The following is a 16,995-nucleotide window of genomic DNA, read 5'->3' as shown; positions in this document are numbered from 1 at the left end:
CACTGTCATAAATCTACTGAGCCACAGTTCTTAAACAGTGTCTGATTTTTATTGTACAATACTCATATGTATGATTACTTTTGTCAGATCCTGGTTACTTCTGTCTGTGATCACAGTGGGATTTTATTTCGGGAACAGTGCTATACCAATAACTTTGACCAAGTCCGTCTGTCGCTCCACCGAACTGTCCTTTCCACAAGTCAGAGAAGAAGACGATATGAAAGTATAGTATGGCACACATCTTCCATAATCCTTTTGTGGATGTGAGCCACGCTTTAGAAATTTTCAGATAAAACCATGTCAAAATTGATATATATATATATTTTTGCTTATGTTTTTGAACTTTGTTAAGACTAGAAATACCTTTAGGCTTATTTTGCTGCTTGATGGACTCTTAATTCTATTAAAGCCCGTTTGTGTCTGCAGTTTCTCCTCTTCTTTTTTTATCTGCTTTGTACTAATATTGAATGCTTTAATCTTATTTTAGGATTAGGGCCAAATTTGACCCTTTGGGATTTAAGAGTAGCATTTGAGTATAAGAATTTATAGGGGCCAAATTAGACCTCGTGGGTTCTCCAGGGTTTTAAATAAAAACTACCGTTTTTGGCCTCTTTGCTTCCTTCGCTTGCTTCCAAAGATGGCCGCCGCATTGCGCACGCGCAATGCAGACGACGGAAGTGCCGACATGGTGGCCATGTTGGAAGGGACAGCGTTCCCGTCACACATAAGTCATAACTTGCTCATTTCTTCACATGGGGTTGACTTATATTGACAACACGAAAACATGTTATCAATACAGGACATCTTAATAAAACTCATTTTGTACGTATGGAATGTTATTCCCAATTCTCCGTTGAACGATTGGTTTACAAAAGGACACATATCTATAAAAAAAAAAAAAAAAACTCAGAATAAAAGTCCAATCATGGCTGAACGAAATCTGCCTTGCCTGCCTGAATGATGTTTTTGCATTTAATCAAACTGTTTCCAAGTCCACTTTTCGGAAGCTGCATTCTGCATCAGCGAAATCAGATGTTGGCTGGCAACCGGTTCAGGGTGTCCCCGCCTCCTGCCCGAAGACCGCTGGGATAGGCTCCAGCGCGACCCGTGTGAGGATAAAAGCGGTTCAGAAAATGGATGGATGGAAGGATGGAATCGTGGGATGACTGACGTTGGCTCGGTGCTGCTGTTACAATGAAATGACGTTAGGTGGCGGTAATGTGCGATAAACGACATTTGTCACCCGCCGATGAGTCAGGATTCGGAGAAGAAAAGTGCGGAAGTTAGCAATTGCACAGTATTCACCGCTTCGCGTGGACAAAACCCAGGGTTCAAGTGAATTGTCTTCAACGTGAACATGTTGAAAGAGTTGGTACGGGAGCGACTCATTGCGGCCGCCGACGAAATCTTCGGCCTTTTTGAGAAAACAATCGCCTCGTACGAGGAGCAACTTAGTCGAGCGAGAGCAGAGAACGAGCGACAGCGAAGACAACTGGAAGCCGTTAGCGCGTCTCAAATGATGCTACGCGGCGAAGGTCTGTTTACTGAGCTTCTTCATCGTAACATTTGAATTCTCTAAAAAAGGACGCGCGCAGCATAACGTCAACGGCGAGTGTGTTACGAGACCTCGCAGTTATCTCGTTTAGCGTAGACGATACGCCACTCCAACCACAAAATCAGGACGACTCTTTTCAGAAAAAAACCGCAGTCACAGACGGCAAAACATGCAACTTAAAATTTGTTGATAACATAAAATTGACACAGCAGTTCAGCGGCTAAATGTCATGAAATCAAAGTGCCCACGGGCTCGACTTGCAAACGTCACGTCAAAAGTCAAAAAAAGAAAGAAAAGTCAGCTTGATCGTCAAATCTGCTCTATGTACAACAATACAACATACAGTACATGTGAAATTTCTTTCCTCTCAACCGCTCACGTGACCAAACCTCGAGAGCGGGCGAGCCGTGACCTTCGACTTTCACGTCATTTTTATTCGACAGCAGTTGACAGTACATGACAAAATGACACCCCCCACCCCCACCCGGGATGGATCAAAACTGATGGATTTTCGGCTTAATTTTCATTCCACGAATGCAATATTCATCAGACTCCAGTCGGGGGGGTGGGGGGGGATAGAACGGACATTTTCAAAATCATAAGTCGAACCCAAGGACCATGTCACCCCTGAAGGTAGTCCTAGAGGACCGGTTGTTCTACAATCGAGGTAAACTGTGTGTGTGTGTGTGTGTGTGTGTGTGTGTGTGTGTGTGTGTGTGTGTGTGTCTCGCTTGCGTCCCGCAGACATCCGGCCACTGACTGGTTGTCAGCAAGAGCCTTCCTCCCAGTCGCAGTCGAGGGTGTCCGCTTTGGACCGGGATGATGCGTTCAACGTTAAAGAGGAAGAGGAGGGTTTTCATATCGGCAACTTGCCGCCACCCGCTGTCGCCGTGGAGCCTGAAAACGAACCACCCGAGTGGTCCGAGCTTCCTCATCTCAGTCCGATGGGAGACCCCTTCGAAGGACGAGCACCAGACCACCTTTTAGCTCCGCTGTCGAATAGCGACGATGACGACATGCAAGAAGAAGCGACGGGCGCGGCCGCGCCAACGCATCGGCGCACGCTGCGAGCATTCAGAGGCAAAGCTCACGTCGGCGCACGTGTCGCTTTACCTAAAAGTCCCGCGGCCGAGACGACTGCCGCTTCCCCGGTCACTGAGGCGCACTACGAAAAGACTCCCAAAACTTTCGATTGCGATATGGACCTTGAAAGGAAAAGAAAGGTTTCCGCCGTCTGGGACCATTTTGATCTTGTGTCGTCTATGAAGGTCTTGGCTTTTGATTTGCAACTAACGATTGTTTTGGTCATCGATGTTTTGGTTATTGTTATCAATGAATTGGATTTTCAAAAGGAATCATTTCTATCCCTTTATTTAAAAACATGACACTGCTTTTTTTTTTCCCCCTGCTAAAAAAAGTTGAGTGACTCTCGGTTGAAATGATTCCTTTTCAATTTTTTTTTTTTCTCCGCAGGTAAAATGTCGCATTTGTTCGACGGAGCTGTCGTATGTTAACAAAAGCACCTCCTCCATGCTGAGACATTTCAGAGCCAGGCACGAACACGACGAGGTCGCAAACCCGCCCAGAATCACCGCGGGTATGCAGACATTTGACGACGTTCTCCTGCTCGCTTTATTAACACCGAATGCCCTCTCTCTCTCTCTCTCTCTGTCTCTCTCTCTCTCTCTCGATCATTTGATTGGTCGCCATCAAGCCTCCAGGAAGCACGCGCTGGACCAGGCGGTTCTGAATTTCATTATCAAGGAGTCACAGCCGCTCAGCATCGTGGAGAGCGACGGCTTCCGGCAACTGCTTCGGACCCTTGAGCCTTCCTACGTTTTGCCAAGCAGGAAGGTTTGTAGGCAATCGAGGATAAAGAATATATGCCTTTGTTTCTCCTCCTCCATTCAGCTATGTTGTTGTGTTCAACACGCAGTATGTAATTTTCATTTTTAGTCGGATAGGAAATTTTCAAGATGTGGTACTGAAGAAGAATTATCCGCAATCGGCCAAGCTACTGTGTGTTGCGAAGCGACTTGAGTTTACCGCCAGGATCGGAGTTGCTCTTTGGTTCAACTGGGATTCATTTTCAGATCGTCAAAGAAATGGGCCCGAAAACCATCAAGAACGAGGTGGAGTGACAACGGAAGCTGTCGTGGACGTGCAGGCGGGGAGGCTTCCTTGGCGCTTTGCCGTCACGACATTGAGAATCTGCAGTCTCCCAAGTTTGGCGCAAGTCGGAAGGTGTTGACCGAGCCGCAACCTGAGCCTTCTTCCCAACGGGCGGCGGCACCCGTTTCCGGCATGTCATTATCTTTTTATCACTTTGTTTTTGCTGTGATTTGCTTGCAAGTCGTGGACTGATTTGTAATTGATGAACTAAAGTAAAATGACTTTTTTTTTTTTTTTAAGAGAACCTGTGGCAGTGGATCGACAAATTTGGCAGGCAGCACATCAGCGCCGCAGCACCTGGCGGGGAACAATACAGTCAACTCCCCTTCATCACCGGTCTTGCTGTTTGTTTTTTTTTTTTTTTTTTTTTTAATAAAATTGTCCAGGGTTATAATAGTTTGGGGCTTTCCTTTATCATTATGTATTTAACTTTGACTTGTATTGTTTAATTAAAATTAGTTTTTTTGAGCAGCTATGTTTGTTTTTTGCGTTTATCCAAAAAAAAAAAAAAGCCAACTTTACCTTAACCTCAATAACCTTGGTTGAAATCGGATTTTGTTGTGGGCATAATTCCACGTTCCGCCACCAGATAGCAGCACATCATTAACTTCAAATTTAAAAGAAGCGTGAAGACAGCAAACATGTCAATCTCACCGTCTTTTCCACTGATGGGTTAGAAAGGGATGATTGAAAGTCTGAATCCTCTCCCATCCTGTGTTTTATACCAACACAAGGTGACATTTTGCAATGTATATAATTATGCAGGATTATGGAGATTAATGAGAGGGGCGGTTACGAGAGTGGACATTTTATCATTTTATCGGGTGACAGCAGGCATGCCCATCTCCGGGCCAGGGGGGCCGCCGCCCCGCCTGTTTTCCAGCTCTCCTGGCTGCAACGCGCCCGTTTCAGATGAGCAGCTCATCAGATATTTCTATTAGATGGACCTTGCCACCAAATCTGGACCAATTACTATTTGCAATATTCTCAAAATAAATTCAATCTATATTTTTTTCTCATCTTTTCTTTTTTTTTTAAGCACTAAATTTGATGATGCGCATATTGAACATATCAATATGCATTGTATCAGTTTTTTGTACTGAATCTTCGTGGTGTCGAAGCATAAAATTAGCAAATCCACACGCTATAGCCATGACATTCACAGTAATTGAATCCTAACTTAAAAAAAAACATCTTTTTCAAAATATGCATTTTCATGTAATTTGGGGACGCAAATGGCACCAATTTGGTGGCATGGCCGATTTTAGACTGAGGGATTCACCTGCTCGATACCTCCAGTCCGATCGATCTCATGGCGAACGATCCCTTTACGTCGTTCTTTCTAGGCCTGTGCGGGCTAAAATGACAAGCCCGCACAGCTATGCAGTTGTTGGGTATTTGCGTGACTTCCCTCACCTTGAAACGACACGAGTTGATTAATGACCTCATTAAATGTACCCGGTGGCGAACAAGCTTGCTTGTCACCAAAGAATTTACACTCGTTCAACTCTGAAGGTATGTCGCTTGGATGTGTCGTAATCGCTAAGCCGTCTGGCCCACTTTCAGCTCTCTGATCTTTTTGATGATATAACCCTATTTGGCAAGATATTTGCACATTTTAATAGACATTTTTTTTTGCTTTCAATATTCTGAAAATAAAACCCATCTTTTTCATTCGATACCAGATCAGCTGAAAATGACGTGATCTGATCGGGCCATCCCAATTGTGAGATGTCAATTTGGGGGGGAAAAAATTAATTCTTGGAATCAGAGGGATATGTACAGTATACGGTGTCTGATGTTTCTGTCATTTGTATTTTTGGGGGGTGGGAGGGAGTCTTTTATATGACAGATTTCACTTATTGCAGGGTGGGTAACCTACCCTGATGGGAGTTTCTACTGCAGCTGTACTCCCAAATCCCACAATCCTTTAAGGTACTCAATCAACTGAAAGCACACATACCCAACCTCTTTCCAGTGTGAATGTTTTTTTTAAGCAGAAGGACTCAAGGATGAGAGGCACTTTTTTTTCCATTGAACAAGAATTTGCATTTATTTGCATGAAAATAGGTCTTTAAAAATACTATAAACAAAGTCTTCCCTGTAATACCTGGACTGCTGTGACGTTGAGGCTTTTCCCCACAAGGATTAAAGTGCAATAAGTTGCTCAATTTTTTCTTTTGACAAAACTGCCGCCCCCCTCCAAATAAAAAAATTCTAACACTTGTGTGATTTCTTTAACCTGAGGTAAACAGTAGGACAATTCTGCAGATCACCCACAGTGATAACTCCAACACTCGGATAGTTTTTCCACCACTCATTAAGGCCTTCGTTTTTAAAGCACAACTGGCTCTCTTGAACACACGAGCGCATGAAAACGGGAGCGTTTGCGTCCCGCTCGACAATAAAAATAATAAATAGTGCATGGAAATAAATAGTGTGTGGCAGCGGAGCAAATCAACTGTGCAATATTATCCACTCAAACACAATCGCGCTTTGCCTTCCAACTATTGGTCCTCAAGGTTCGGTCGCTTACGCAACCGTAATAATAAATAGCAGCGGGCCAACGCGGACGGCCTCCCCGGCCCGTCTTTCGTCAGCTGACATTCACAGAATGAGCTCAAGCTTCACAAACCCCCTCCCGTGGGTGGGTGGGATCCCCTGGCAGGGAGGACGGTGGGCGGTCAGCGCGAGGTGACGCCTAGCTGCTTCTTGATGTGCTCGTACACCACATAGCTGATGCTGACGGCGGGGATGACCTTCAGGAAGTTGGGCGCCAGCCCCCGGTAGAGGCCCGTCGGACCTTCGGCCCGCAGGATCTGCCGGAAGAGCCCCGTCATGGTCGCTTGCTGGCCGCTGCCTGCCGCGGCTGCAAAAGGATCAAATTGGATTTAAAAAAATATATATTTTTAAATCAAACTTGACAAGTTGAGATCAGTGCGGCGGCCTGACCTTGCGCTTGCATGCGCGTCCTCACGAGAGCGAGCGGGTAGCTGGCAAGCTGGCCGCAGGTGCTGGACACGGTGCCGCATGCCAGGAGCACCAGGACGCCGGCATCGCTAGCGCCGTACTGCTGCAGGTAGCTGTTCTTCAGGGTCTGGGGTCATCACATGACAACAAGTTAGCACGGAAATGGGTGGTGGAGGAGGAGGAGAAAGTAGCGGCGCTCACCTCGTACACGGCCAGGTCGATGCCGGCGTAGGGGATGATGCCCAGCATGTTCGGCACGTAACCTTTGTAGAACGCCGCCAGGCCCTCCCGCCAGAAGATCTGCTTGGCGCAGTCGGAGATGCCGGCGTACTGGCCTGTCGTTCTCAGAGCCAGGCGGGTTTTCAACACCTGAAGTTGAATAAAACAAAAAGTCATTTTCCATCATTTATATGCAGTCAGTAAAAGAACAATGAACGGAGGACATGAACCTTCTGTGCCGTAATTTCCAGACAACAAACCAGACCCGATTCAATGTCGCAAGACATCAATTTAGCCAGTAAAACTAATTTGTACATACAGTAGCCGCGGGTCTCCACATGATTAAATGGAATACTATCAATATTATTTAGCCACCACTCGACGATCTCCCTAAAACAACAATGCCCGACGCCGCCATAGTTATACGGCATCCCAGAACCTTTCTGAGATATTTGGTTGTCACACGAGGCAAATTCAGATGATTTTAGACTGGGCTCGCACCGCTGAAGAGCCCATATTGGCGGGGGCCCGATGAATATCAATCCAGCTCACCTCCATGGGGTAAATGGCACTCTGGGCAATGACTCCGGCCAGCGATCCGGCCACGAAGCGTTCCGAGATGCTCAGCGTCTGCTTGTCGCTGCCGATCAGACGTTTGATCTACGGCGGGGAACCAGACAGAAATGTGAGCCGGCTCACGTTTCACATACGTACGGGCGGGGGGAGCGCGGGGACCGCGCCGCGACGTACCTGCTCGTACGCCATAAACTTGAGGGCCGACTCGGGCGCGATCTTGATAATGTTGATGCCGTTGCCTCGCCACAGTGAGCGCACGCCGCCTTCTTTGATCATCTGCATCAGGCCGCTCATGATGCACATGTTGTTACTTCTGGAGCCGTACACCTGGAGGGACGGCAACTCATTAATATGCACAGCTGAGGGACAGCGGTGGTCTTCAAAAACGCTTTTCTTCTCTATGCTCGAGTACAGTTGCTCTAACTGTTCAGATGATCAGCTCATCGGCCAACTCGGAAGCGGCATTAGACCCATCCTGAAGATTTGAATTAGGTATGTTGCTCCTGAGAGAGCTGGAAAACCGGCATGACGGCGGCCCACAAGGACCAACTTTGGACACCCCAACATTCTAACCCTTTATGTAAAAAGGCTTCTCAATGCCCGATTACCGTATGTTCACCCACGTGAAGTAGCAAAAACTATCATTACCGTAACATATCTTTGCTAATTTCTTGAGCTGGTTTGAGGGTTCTCCACATGATCTTAACATTAAGCTAGTGGACTTTGGTTATTACGGTACAAGTTTTGGTTACAACATTTGTGTTTAAAAACGCAATGTTTAGTCTTGGTGTCAAAATCGTCATCGCCGTGGGTGAAAGTTGAGCTTGTGCCGCCAACTGGAGGCCACAGACCCACGTGAGGAACTTTGGCCCGGCAATGACGCACGAAGCGATTTCACGCCACGGTGCGTCGACCTCGGACTCTGCCTCCCCTCTTCCAATTAAACATTAACTCTGATTTTATCGTAAGACAATGACGCAAAACCACTTTTGCAACATCTGACCGGCTTGCCCCACTTTCCCCCCCGAGTTGCCGTACACGACCGCCTTACCTGCATCATGACTTTGACGCGATCCAGAGGCGCCGTGCACGTCCTGGAAACGGCGCCCGCTCCGCCGCCCGCCACCAGGTGGCGCCACCAAGTGCCACTCTGCTTCTCCTCTGTGCTGAAGTCATCGGGGACCATCAGGTTCTCGCCCACATCAAAGATCTGCAAGAGACAAGGATGCGTGTTATAAAAAGAACATTGAGCTGTGGCTTTCTGTAGGCATAAAATGCAGGATGATAAAGGACTGAGGCACTCGATCGTTTCTAATCTGGTCAGAAACGCTTCCCTTTCTCTTTCAAAAGGTACGCAGCACAAAACAGTGTTAAAATAAACACAGTATGCATCATATAATGTGTGTAAAATTTTACAACGTGCAGGCTTTCACTGTGCAAATGTTATCACCGAGTGTTAGGTGAGGTAAATAAATGGAATGAAAATGTCCTGCACATTCAAAATGTGTCATCATCCGACCTCAATTCCTTAATGTGCTATGAAATTACTACTTAGCACACGCAAATATGTGTACTTGTGTCGAAATGCACTTGTTCGGGTGGGAGTGGATCAGGGCAAAAACAACCACCTTCTATCATCTGCCTTCAATCAAACATTAGTGCAAGAGGACCGAGCACGTTCCATATCCTTGAGTAAAGGTCACACTGTGCAATAGCTTTGTTGTCATTGGCACCGTCAAGGGATCATCGTGATGCCTTGGTTAGCAGGGTCCAGTGGATGCCCGCAAAAGGCCAAAGCACAGCACAGTCAACCAGTAACCCTAATGTGCCAATTAACAGGTTAAAAAAGGCACTTCTTATTACATTAGGTGCTCGTTGTCACCACCCATGGAAGCCTCTTAACAGTCATCAGCTGTTCTCTTTGGGGGGCACTTTGATGTATTTACATAACAGCACACATAATCCCACCGGAGATTATGCGCTGACGCGCAGGTCGCTGTCCTTCTTATTGGCCCGTTTAGCCGGGACAGGAAGGTGCACTTTGGAGCCAATAAAGAACGGCTAATCATGCCAAAATAGGCCATCTGATTAAAAAAAAAAAACAGGTTAACACAGTGTCTACCTGGGATAACAAAGTTTATGGCCAGATGGTGTAAGTTTTACTTTGCTAAATAAGAGAAATACCACCACCTGAAAATGTATTTTGACATCTTAAAATAAGGAAAGTCTGACAAACTTTATGGGTCAATATGAGATATTTCACAAGATTTCGGGTATATTAAAATGCGACCAGAGGTTTTATACAACTTTTTTGAAACGTTTGAGCCAATCAAAACCCTGAAATTTTCGAAAAGCCCAGTTTTAAGGGCAAAGGGACAAAACGCATAAAAACATATGCCCTGTGGAAAATATCCTTGCATGTACCGACACAGTCGAAGTAAGAGCGCTTGTGCAACTCACCGTGGAGTGCTTCCAGTACAGGATGATCTCGGGAATGCCCTCGGTCTTCTCCACGGTGGGGTACTTGCTCCATTCTTTACTGCTGATGGTTATGATGCCGTTCTTGTCCATGCTAAAAGACAAATGAGCACATTCAACTCCTTGATCTGTACAAACACACACACACACAATTTGAGAGTCCATTCAGCTACCTCTTAAGGGCTTTCTCGGCGAGGTGATGGGAAATGTGCACGCCGATGTCTTGGAGAGCCTGGATGAATTCCTTGCTGTCCACTCGGCCTTGAAAAAAATGAAAATGGGTTTAATACAAAGCCAGTTGGAGTCGGGGTTCTCGGGGGAAATGTGAGACACTCACCTGCATTCCTCTTGTCCAGGGGCTTTAGCACCAGCTTCAGATCCTTCTCGTAGTCCTGCAAGTAGTGCACAAATTCCTCAAAATCCAGCTGGTCGTCAGACATCTTGGCGTCCCTCTCTTGGGTTTTCTGCAGGTCACACACAGACAGATGGAATGGATGTTGGTGTTTCTAATATCCATTTAAAGTCCAGTGTTGCCACCGTGACCCATTTATCCGGCCTCGAGTGACACGATGACTGCTCTATCTTTGACCTGAGAGCCGCAGAGGTCCGCCGCCAACACCGGTAATCCCGTCTCAAACTAAATCGAGAGCAGGTCGCTGTCCCTTTGACGCAATATCACACCCGACCCGGCCCGACTTGTCAGGCAGTAATCGCACGCACGCAGAGGGAGGATGAATGTCAACTTTTAAGCATGAAAATCAGCTGCTAACAAAATCCTTCTTGCAATGGGAAAATTTTCCCCAACAATTTTCCTTGGTATGCAAATTACAGGGAAATGCAGCTTTTTAAGGTGCGGCAGGACGTTCATTTTCATTAACCTAAAACCACATCACAAACTATACATACACCAACTTCAGACTTTATTTTGCTTACATTTCTTGCTCGAATCTATTTGAAAGGCGCTCCGTGACGTCACAAATGCAATGAATGAGAAGGCGGCTTCCACGGAAGGGTGGACGCTCCCGCCCTACGTTATTTAAAGAAAAAAAGCGTTTGAACGGGGCGGATAGTCATTATATCTGCACTGTACACGTATATAAACATTTTCTAAAACTTTTAAATTGTTAAAATTAGGATTTGTGAAGATGTGGGGGGGCAACGACAACGTCGTGGCACCTGGAGCACGGCGAGCTTCGCGGCCTAGTCGTAAGGCTTCAGCTATTTCAGCTATGCTAAACCGGCCGGCGCCCAGAGTCCCAGACACAATCCATGAAAGGACGAAGCACGAAGTGGCTAGTCAGTATTATCACAAGCGCCGCTATGCGTAAATATTTACACGGTTTATTTCTTACTTTTCGCCATCTTTGGTAGGTTGAAAACTCCTGGGACGGCAGAAACACGCTCAGTTTGTTGAAGAGCGAATTGAGTTCGGTCGGAAGTCCGTTCGACTCGAAGTAGTCCACTTCCACCGGGTCGGAGTTGGATACGGGGACGTAAAGGCACAGGGCAAGCATGTTGGGTTCCTTCAATTGCAAAGTGAGCTACAATAAATAAATTAAATAGAGGAGAGATAGCTACTCCTTCCCGGTGGACGACCGAAATGCCGGTGAGTCACAAGACGCCGGCTTCATGAGAATTTCGTAATGCCCCGCCCCTTAGCGTAATAGTGGCAAGTCATTGGCTGTCTCGGCACTTCTCACCACCCGGCATCGAAGTCTTTTTACCATTGGGCCAATCGGCAGGCTTGCTCATTGACTGGCTTGGATTGGTCCCGCCTTAAAAGTTGCGTAAGGATTGGCGTTTTGTAGACCAATCCTGTACTCGCTTCTGGTCTGGTCAACGTGTCAACGATGAACCAATTAGGTGTGTCCTTTCATTCAAAGACTGCCAGAAGCTCCCTCAGCTGACACAGGCCCCAAAGAAAAATACTAATTAATCAATGGAGGGCCAATAAAGGTACAATGATGAAAATCGCTACACGAAAACAAGAAACAAAAGATGGCTATGAGAAAACGGCTGCAATTTTTCTGCACTCTCTTTTTTTTTTTATTTCAACAGTGATATTTAGTCTTGCACAACTTTACATATTGTGGCAACGTTTGTTAGTTGTGCACTATTGTTTAAAGAAACGATTAGTGACCAGGGAAAACGTCTTCTCTTGTATTACTAGGGGATTCAAATGAAACTCAAAACAAAGCACAACAATAAAGAAAACAACGTGATTTTGCAATTCAGTCATCAGTCATATTTTCCGGAGTCACCCATATTTTAAGATTCTGCAGGGTTAATCAGACTAATGAGAACACGCCCAAGTCCAGTTCTCATAATCCCCTCTCTTATCTCAGCAATTCTGTCCTTGTCTCACTCTGGAGTTGTCAACTGATTTAACTGTGTGCGCCGTGTTATGTCACTTGGTCTTGTGTCCGCATCATGTCTTAATGCCTTGATGTGGAAGGAGAAACAGGTTGAACTCCAAATGCCAGAAAAAGAAAGAGAGCAAAGTTGTTCACATTTGGTGGAGACTGTTTTCTATTCAACGGTAACATATTTGACTAACCACATGAAACAGCAGCCCCAGGGCGGTTTGCTGTTTTCATCCGATTTTTCTTTTGTACATTTAATTAATTAAAAGAATATGTGGTAAACGTACATTCTATTTAATGGCCTTGTACTTGGGTCAAAGGTATCAATCTCCGAGAGGTTCCTAATTCATCAGAGATGTGTTGTCTTGCCTCACAGTAACCGTTTTGTTGTTGACGTTTCATTTGCGTCACACCACTGCAGTGGTCGCACTTTAACCTGCAGAGCCGCACAAACACCCCTGTACAGGTGAGGGCAGATGGTGGGGGCAGCATTTGACAGCAGGCTAGTTTGTTTTGACGCACAAAATGACACTTTAGGATGTTTTTGTACTGGTTCATCCCGAGACAAGAAGTCAACAACAAGGTGTTCTAGTGACCAACACGAAGTAATGAATGACAACGTCCATAAATGTTTAGATACAGACAGTACATACTGTATGTGCTTTTCAGCCATCATATAAGAGAATTAGCATTTACTCCTGTAATGGGGCGACACGGTGGACAACTCTGGGATTCCGCACCCAAAAATGAGAAAATAAAACGAGGCAGCATTATATGTATATTAAAAAAAAGCTTTATATGTTTCGCTAGGTAGTCTAAATATGATAAATCGTACACTGTATAAATAGGATACTATACTATATCCACTGAATGTGAACAAAAAGCAGCAAGAAAACAGCAGTGCTGCGTCGCAAAAAACAATTATACATGCAACTACTGTAATCATCAGAATATATTTTGGGATGTTTGAATAACAATATGGGTATCAATAGTCTGGTCTATGAAGCACCAGCAATATTAAGACAAGTAAACAGAATCCTATAATGTACACGTGAATGTACCACAAGAGTGGTCAACAAAAAATTATTTAGGTTAAAAAAAAAAGTGTCAGTACATGAGATGAGATGACAGTCTTAACATGGAAGCAAATCGAAAATTGCATTTACAATATGTTCTATGCCTCCCCCCCACTCCCACTCGTCTAAACACAGTACAGTGTTCTGATTAATATTGGGTTTGTAGAATAAGAATTAAGCAGATCCATTTTGAGGCGTCCAAGGGAGCCAACATTTTAAGATATCATGAAAAAGCAGGAAGAATAATCAGCAACACTTACGACCCCTACATGCCACTGAAATCACCACACGAGAGATACCATCTTCTTCCAGGGTACGACCAAAGATCATGTGGTCATACGCTTCAAAAGCTTTCCTTCCCTGACCGGGAATCGAACCCGGGCCGCGGCGGTGAGAGCGCCGAATCCTAGCCACTAGACCACCAGGGATGTGCGACGTGCTGGGCAGTGTTAAAACAGGTCTATGAGGCAGTCCGGGTTTCAGCTGACAATTTAGGTTTTATAATGGTGACCTCAGGCCACAATTAGGGTTTCAAGTAAATAATCAAGACAGGATTCAGATATTAAGCAAACGTGTAGGCTCCAAACTCTGGTTCCAAGACATTTTCGAAGGATTTCTAACAAAGGCAAATGTTTTAAATTGGGGTGTCAAACTGGGGTTAAGTTTGAAGTCACTTTGAGGGTTTTAATTTAATTTAAGTAATTTGGGGTAATGTTTAAAATTGGGAATTCAATGTAAAGACGAAGGTTTATGTATCGCGCCGAACTGTTTGTATTCGTATGGCTTGTTCAAAATAGCACATGCGGGTGTCAGCCACTAAAGGGCGCTGTTTTAGCGCTTTGAGGCCGCGCTTTGATTGAGAGATTCTGTTGCCTTTGATTTGTCAGTTCCTGGGAACCTTCAAAATCAAGTCAGGAAGGGTTACGACATAAATACACGGAAATTGTGTCATTTGTCCATAAAAAAATAAAAGTTACGAGATTCGACAACTGCTATGTGTCTTTGTAAGAATTAAAATGAATGTGATTTCAGAGCAACGACACATCTATGTGTGATTATTTGTAATTTAAAGGCGACGTTCATGTTCATTGTGTGGGTCTGACTAACACTTTTCTTGTTTTGAAAGCAAAACCGGAATGCGAGTCATTTGCTGTGTTAGCCTGATCCGAGACCCCGCTGGCTGGATTAATCCTGTTCGCAGTGTGGAAAAAGTGCTGTTTTGTGTCATTTGTTTGGGAGAATCGTTGCGGCGAGCAGAAATGTCTCCGGGTGGGCCTTCCCGCCTCACTTTTTTTTTAACAAGCCTATCAAAATATTGTGTCTCCTTAAGTGCCAAATGTCGACTTGAGCACGGTCTTTTCTTTTTCTTTCTCCAGATTTCTGCATCGAATCGCCGCCGGGGAGCACGACGAAAGAAGAGGATCGGGCTGCTTCTCGCCCAAAGCTGGAATAAGACGCCACCATTAAATTCTCTTCCGGAGTGCTTTTGTTGTGTTGAGGGCTTTTCACGCGACCCAAGTGTCGACAGAAGAGAGCAGTGGAATGGCGTTCTTCGCGAAAAAGAAGAAATTCAAGTTCCAGACTCATCTGACGCTGGAGGAGCTGAGCGCTGTGCCGTTCGTCAACGGGGTTCTCTTCTGCAAAGTTCGCCTGCTGGACGGAGACTTCGTCGCTTCCTCCTCCAGGTCACTTTTTTAACACCAAATGTGGTCCAAACGCAAGTTTTTGAATGTCTTTTTCAACAGACACAAACAATGAATTCATCTCTTTTACAAAAAAAAAAAAAATAACAATCATATTTAGGATACAGACATTTTCCCCCCTCTCGCTTGAGGTTAAGCAACGATTAAGGCAAATTTGTGAGACTGGTTAGCACGCCCGTCTTACAGTGCCGAGGTCGTGGGTTCGAATCCGGCCTGCGGCCTTCTTGTGTGGAATAATTTGCATGTTCTCCCCGTGCAAGCGTGGGTTTTCTCCCGGTACTCTCCGCGACCCTTGTCAGAATAAGTCAACTCAACTCTCCGTGACCCTTGTCAGAATAAGGGGATCAGATCATGGATTGATGGGTGAATGAAGGCAAATGAACCACAAATTAATATGAAAGGCAGTTTTTTTAATCGACTTCAATTACTGTTGTTAATTTGGGAAACGTTTTGACTGGCGGTCTTTGAAACGTTCATTACAACAGCTTCGCAAAATGCCACCAAACAAGTGTGGGTTAACCAGAAGTCAAAATTCACTAAAGGGAAGTCACATCAAAAACGTTCTTCTCGTTAAGATGTTCTACGCGGACCCGCTCATCCAACCATGGTATTCTGATTAATCCTTTGTTTGTGGAATATGAATTTAGCTGCAAAATGCCCAATTTCCTATCCATGGCAGGGGCAGCCATTTTGTTACTTCCTCAGGTGACGACCACTCAGGGCTCACCTGTTTTGTGAGTTTGATCGTGTGAAGTTTGCAAGCTGAGCTAAAAGGAACCCAAGTGGAGCCTTTTGCCTTTTGAAAATGGGATTCTACTTCACCGTGATGTCGATTTGAATTCCATGAGTTGTTCAGCTCTAGTTTCAGGCCAGGGTTAGGATTTCAAAGGAAGGTTTCAAGGTGGAAACGGGTTTCCAATGAGTACTGAGCTTTGGAAGTCAGTTTTTAAGACAGCACTAGGGTTTCAAACTGGGGTTTTCAGTTGGGCTTAAGGTTTCAAACAATGATTGGATTTTCAAATGAGGGTTTCAACCCTGTATCTGGGTTTCGAGCCAGGGTTCTGGTTTCAAATGAGGGTTTTGTAGTCAGGGTTCAGGTTTCACACATGGGCTAGGTTTTTCAAATGAGGGTTTTGACCCCGTGTTCAGGTTCCAGATTCGGATGATTTCAAACCATGGTTGGCGTTTCAAACAAGAGTCAGGCCTTCCAAATAGTGTTCCAACTCGGGGATAGGCTGTTCAAGAAGGGTCCCAAGCCAGGGCGAAAGTTTGAAGATGGGGTTGGGGGTGCTTCATGACCAACATGACGAATGCCAGAATTTGTGTTTGTCTTGCCACATAGAGTAACGTGTCCTGCGCCGTCCTTCGATTTGTTCCTCAGCAGTGACCAATCGAAAGACGGCGCCCTCCTACTTATGACGAGAGATGAGACGCGGCGGGCGCAAACAAACAAAATGGTGACAAAAGAAATGCCCGTTACTTCAGCTGCTCTCCTGCGGAGCTACGATACGTACACTATCGGGGAAATATCGGAAAACTAAGTATACGCAGCGTTTCGCTCATGTTTGTGTGTGTCAGTGTGTGTACAGTGCAATGTTTTCAATCACTTTTCAATGACGTTAGGATGCTACTTTTATTTGAGAACTGCTGTTGTTAGAGCTGATTTCCGCTGCCTGGGATGGATTTTATTTGCCCAACCGAGACCCCTTCAATCCCCCCTGACTGCGCCGCCACCTTCCTGGATGTTACATAACCGGCCCCACGTTATCATATCCACCCATTGGAACAATTCGCTCTCTCTTTCTCTCCCCGCTTCTCTCGTCCAATCGGATTAGCGTTATGTCACCCATGTGACAATGCGTGTCTTTGTACAAACAACCACC

General features: G+C 45.4%; 2 protein-coding genes and 1 non-coding gene across 3 annotated transcripts; 1 reads left to right on the top strand and 2 right to left on the bottom strand.

Annotated features, from left to right (window-relative positions):
* Positions 1–1,250: 1,250 nt before the first annotated feature.
* Positions 1,251–3,857, top strand: LOC109526890 (uncharacterized). Its single transcript, XM_019888469.1, has 5 exons — positions 1,251–1,535; positions 2,300–2,823; positions 3,029–3,152; positions 3,270–3,409; positions 3,649–3,857. The coding sequence occupies exons 1-5, from the start codon at positions 1,358–1,360 to the stop codon at positions 3,694–3,696; spliced, it is 1,014 nt and encodes a 337-aa protein (XP_019744028.1). The 5' UTR covers positions 1,251–1,357; the 3' UTR covers positions 3,697–3,857.
* A 1,893-nt stretch (positions 3,858–5,750) lies between these two features.
* On the bottom strand, positions 5,751–11,612 carry LOC109526934 (calcium-binding mitochondrial carrier protein SCaMC-2-A-like). Its single transcript, XM_019888523.1, has 10 exons — positions 11,323–11,612; positions 10,308–10,434; positions 10,144–10,231; positions 9,953–10,064; positions 8,544–8,702; positions 7,667–7,819; positions 7,469–7,576; positions 6,899–7,066; positions 6,680–6,824; positions 5,751–6,596 (listed from the first exon to the last, which is right to left on the bottom strand). The coding sequence occupies exons 1-10, from the start codon at positions 11,482–11,484 to the stop codon at positions 6,412–6,414; spliced, it is 1,407 nt and encodes a 468-aa protein (XP_019744082.1). The 5' UTR covers positions 11,485–11,612; the 3' UTR covers positions 5,751–6,411.
* Positions 11,613–13,765: 2,153 nt separating this feature from the next.
* trnae-cuc (transfer RNA glutamic acid (anticodon CUC)) lies at positions 13,766–13,837 on the bottom strand. The gene has a single exon. It is a non-coding gene; the product is annotated as a tRNA-Glu (tRNA).
* Between the last annotated feature and the right edge of the window lie 3,158 nt (positions 13,838–16,995).

The sequence above is a fragment of the Hippocampus comes genome, unplaced genomic scaffold (assembly GCF_001891065.2).
Source record: "Hippocampus comes isolate QL1 unplaced genomic scaffold, H_comes_QL1_v1.1 scaffold128, whole genome shotgun sequence".
NCBI lineage: Eukaryota > Metazoa > Chordata > Actinopteri > Syngnathiformes > Syngnathidae > Hippocampus > Hippocampus comes.
Note: the sequence above shows the minus strand (reverse complement) of the source record. Positions and strands in the feature narration are given on the sequence as shown.

Excerpts from the sequence above, each read along its gene's own strand:
- LOC109526934 (XM_019888523.1), bottom strand. The coding sequence starts at position 11,484 with ATGCTTGCCCTGTGCCTTTACGTCCCCGTATCCAACTCCGACCCGGTG. Across the intron at positions 7,577-7,666 it reads AGTTTATGGCGTACGAGCAG|ATCAAACGTCTGATCGGCAG; the intron begins GTACGTCGCGGC and ends TCCCCGCCGTAG. Across the intron at positions 6,825-6,898 it reads TCGACCTGGCCGTGTACGAG|ACCCTGAAGAACAGCTACCT; the intron begins GTGAGCGCCGCT and ends TGATGACCCCAG.
- LOC109526890 (XM_019888469.1), top strand. The coding sequence starts at position 1,358 with ATGTTGAAAGAGTTGGTACGGGAGCGACTCATTGCGGCCGCCGACGAA. Across the intron at positions 2,824-3,028 it reads ATCTTGTGTCGTCTATGAAG|GTAAAATGTCGCATTTGTTC; the intron begins GTCTTGGCTTTT and ends TTTTCTCCGCAG. Across the intron at positions 3,410-3,648 it reads ACGTTTTGCCAAGCAGGAAG|ATCGTCAAAGAAATGGGCCC; the intron begins GTTTGTAGGCAA and ends ATTCATTTTCAG.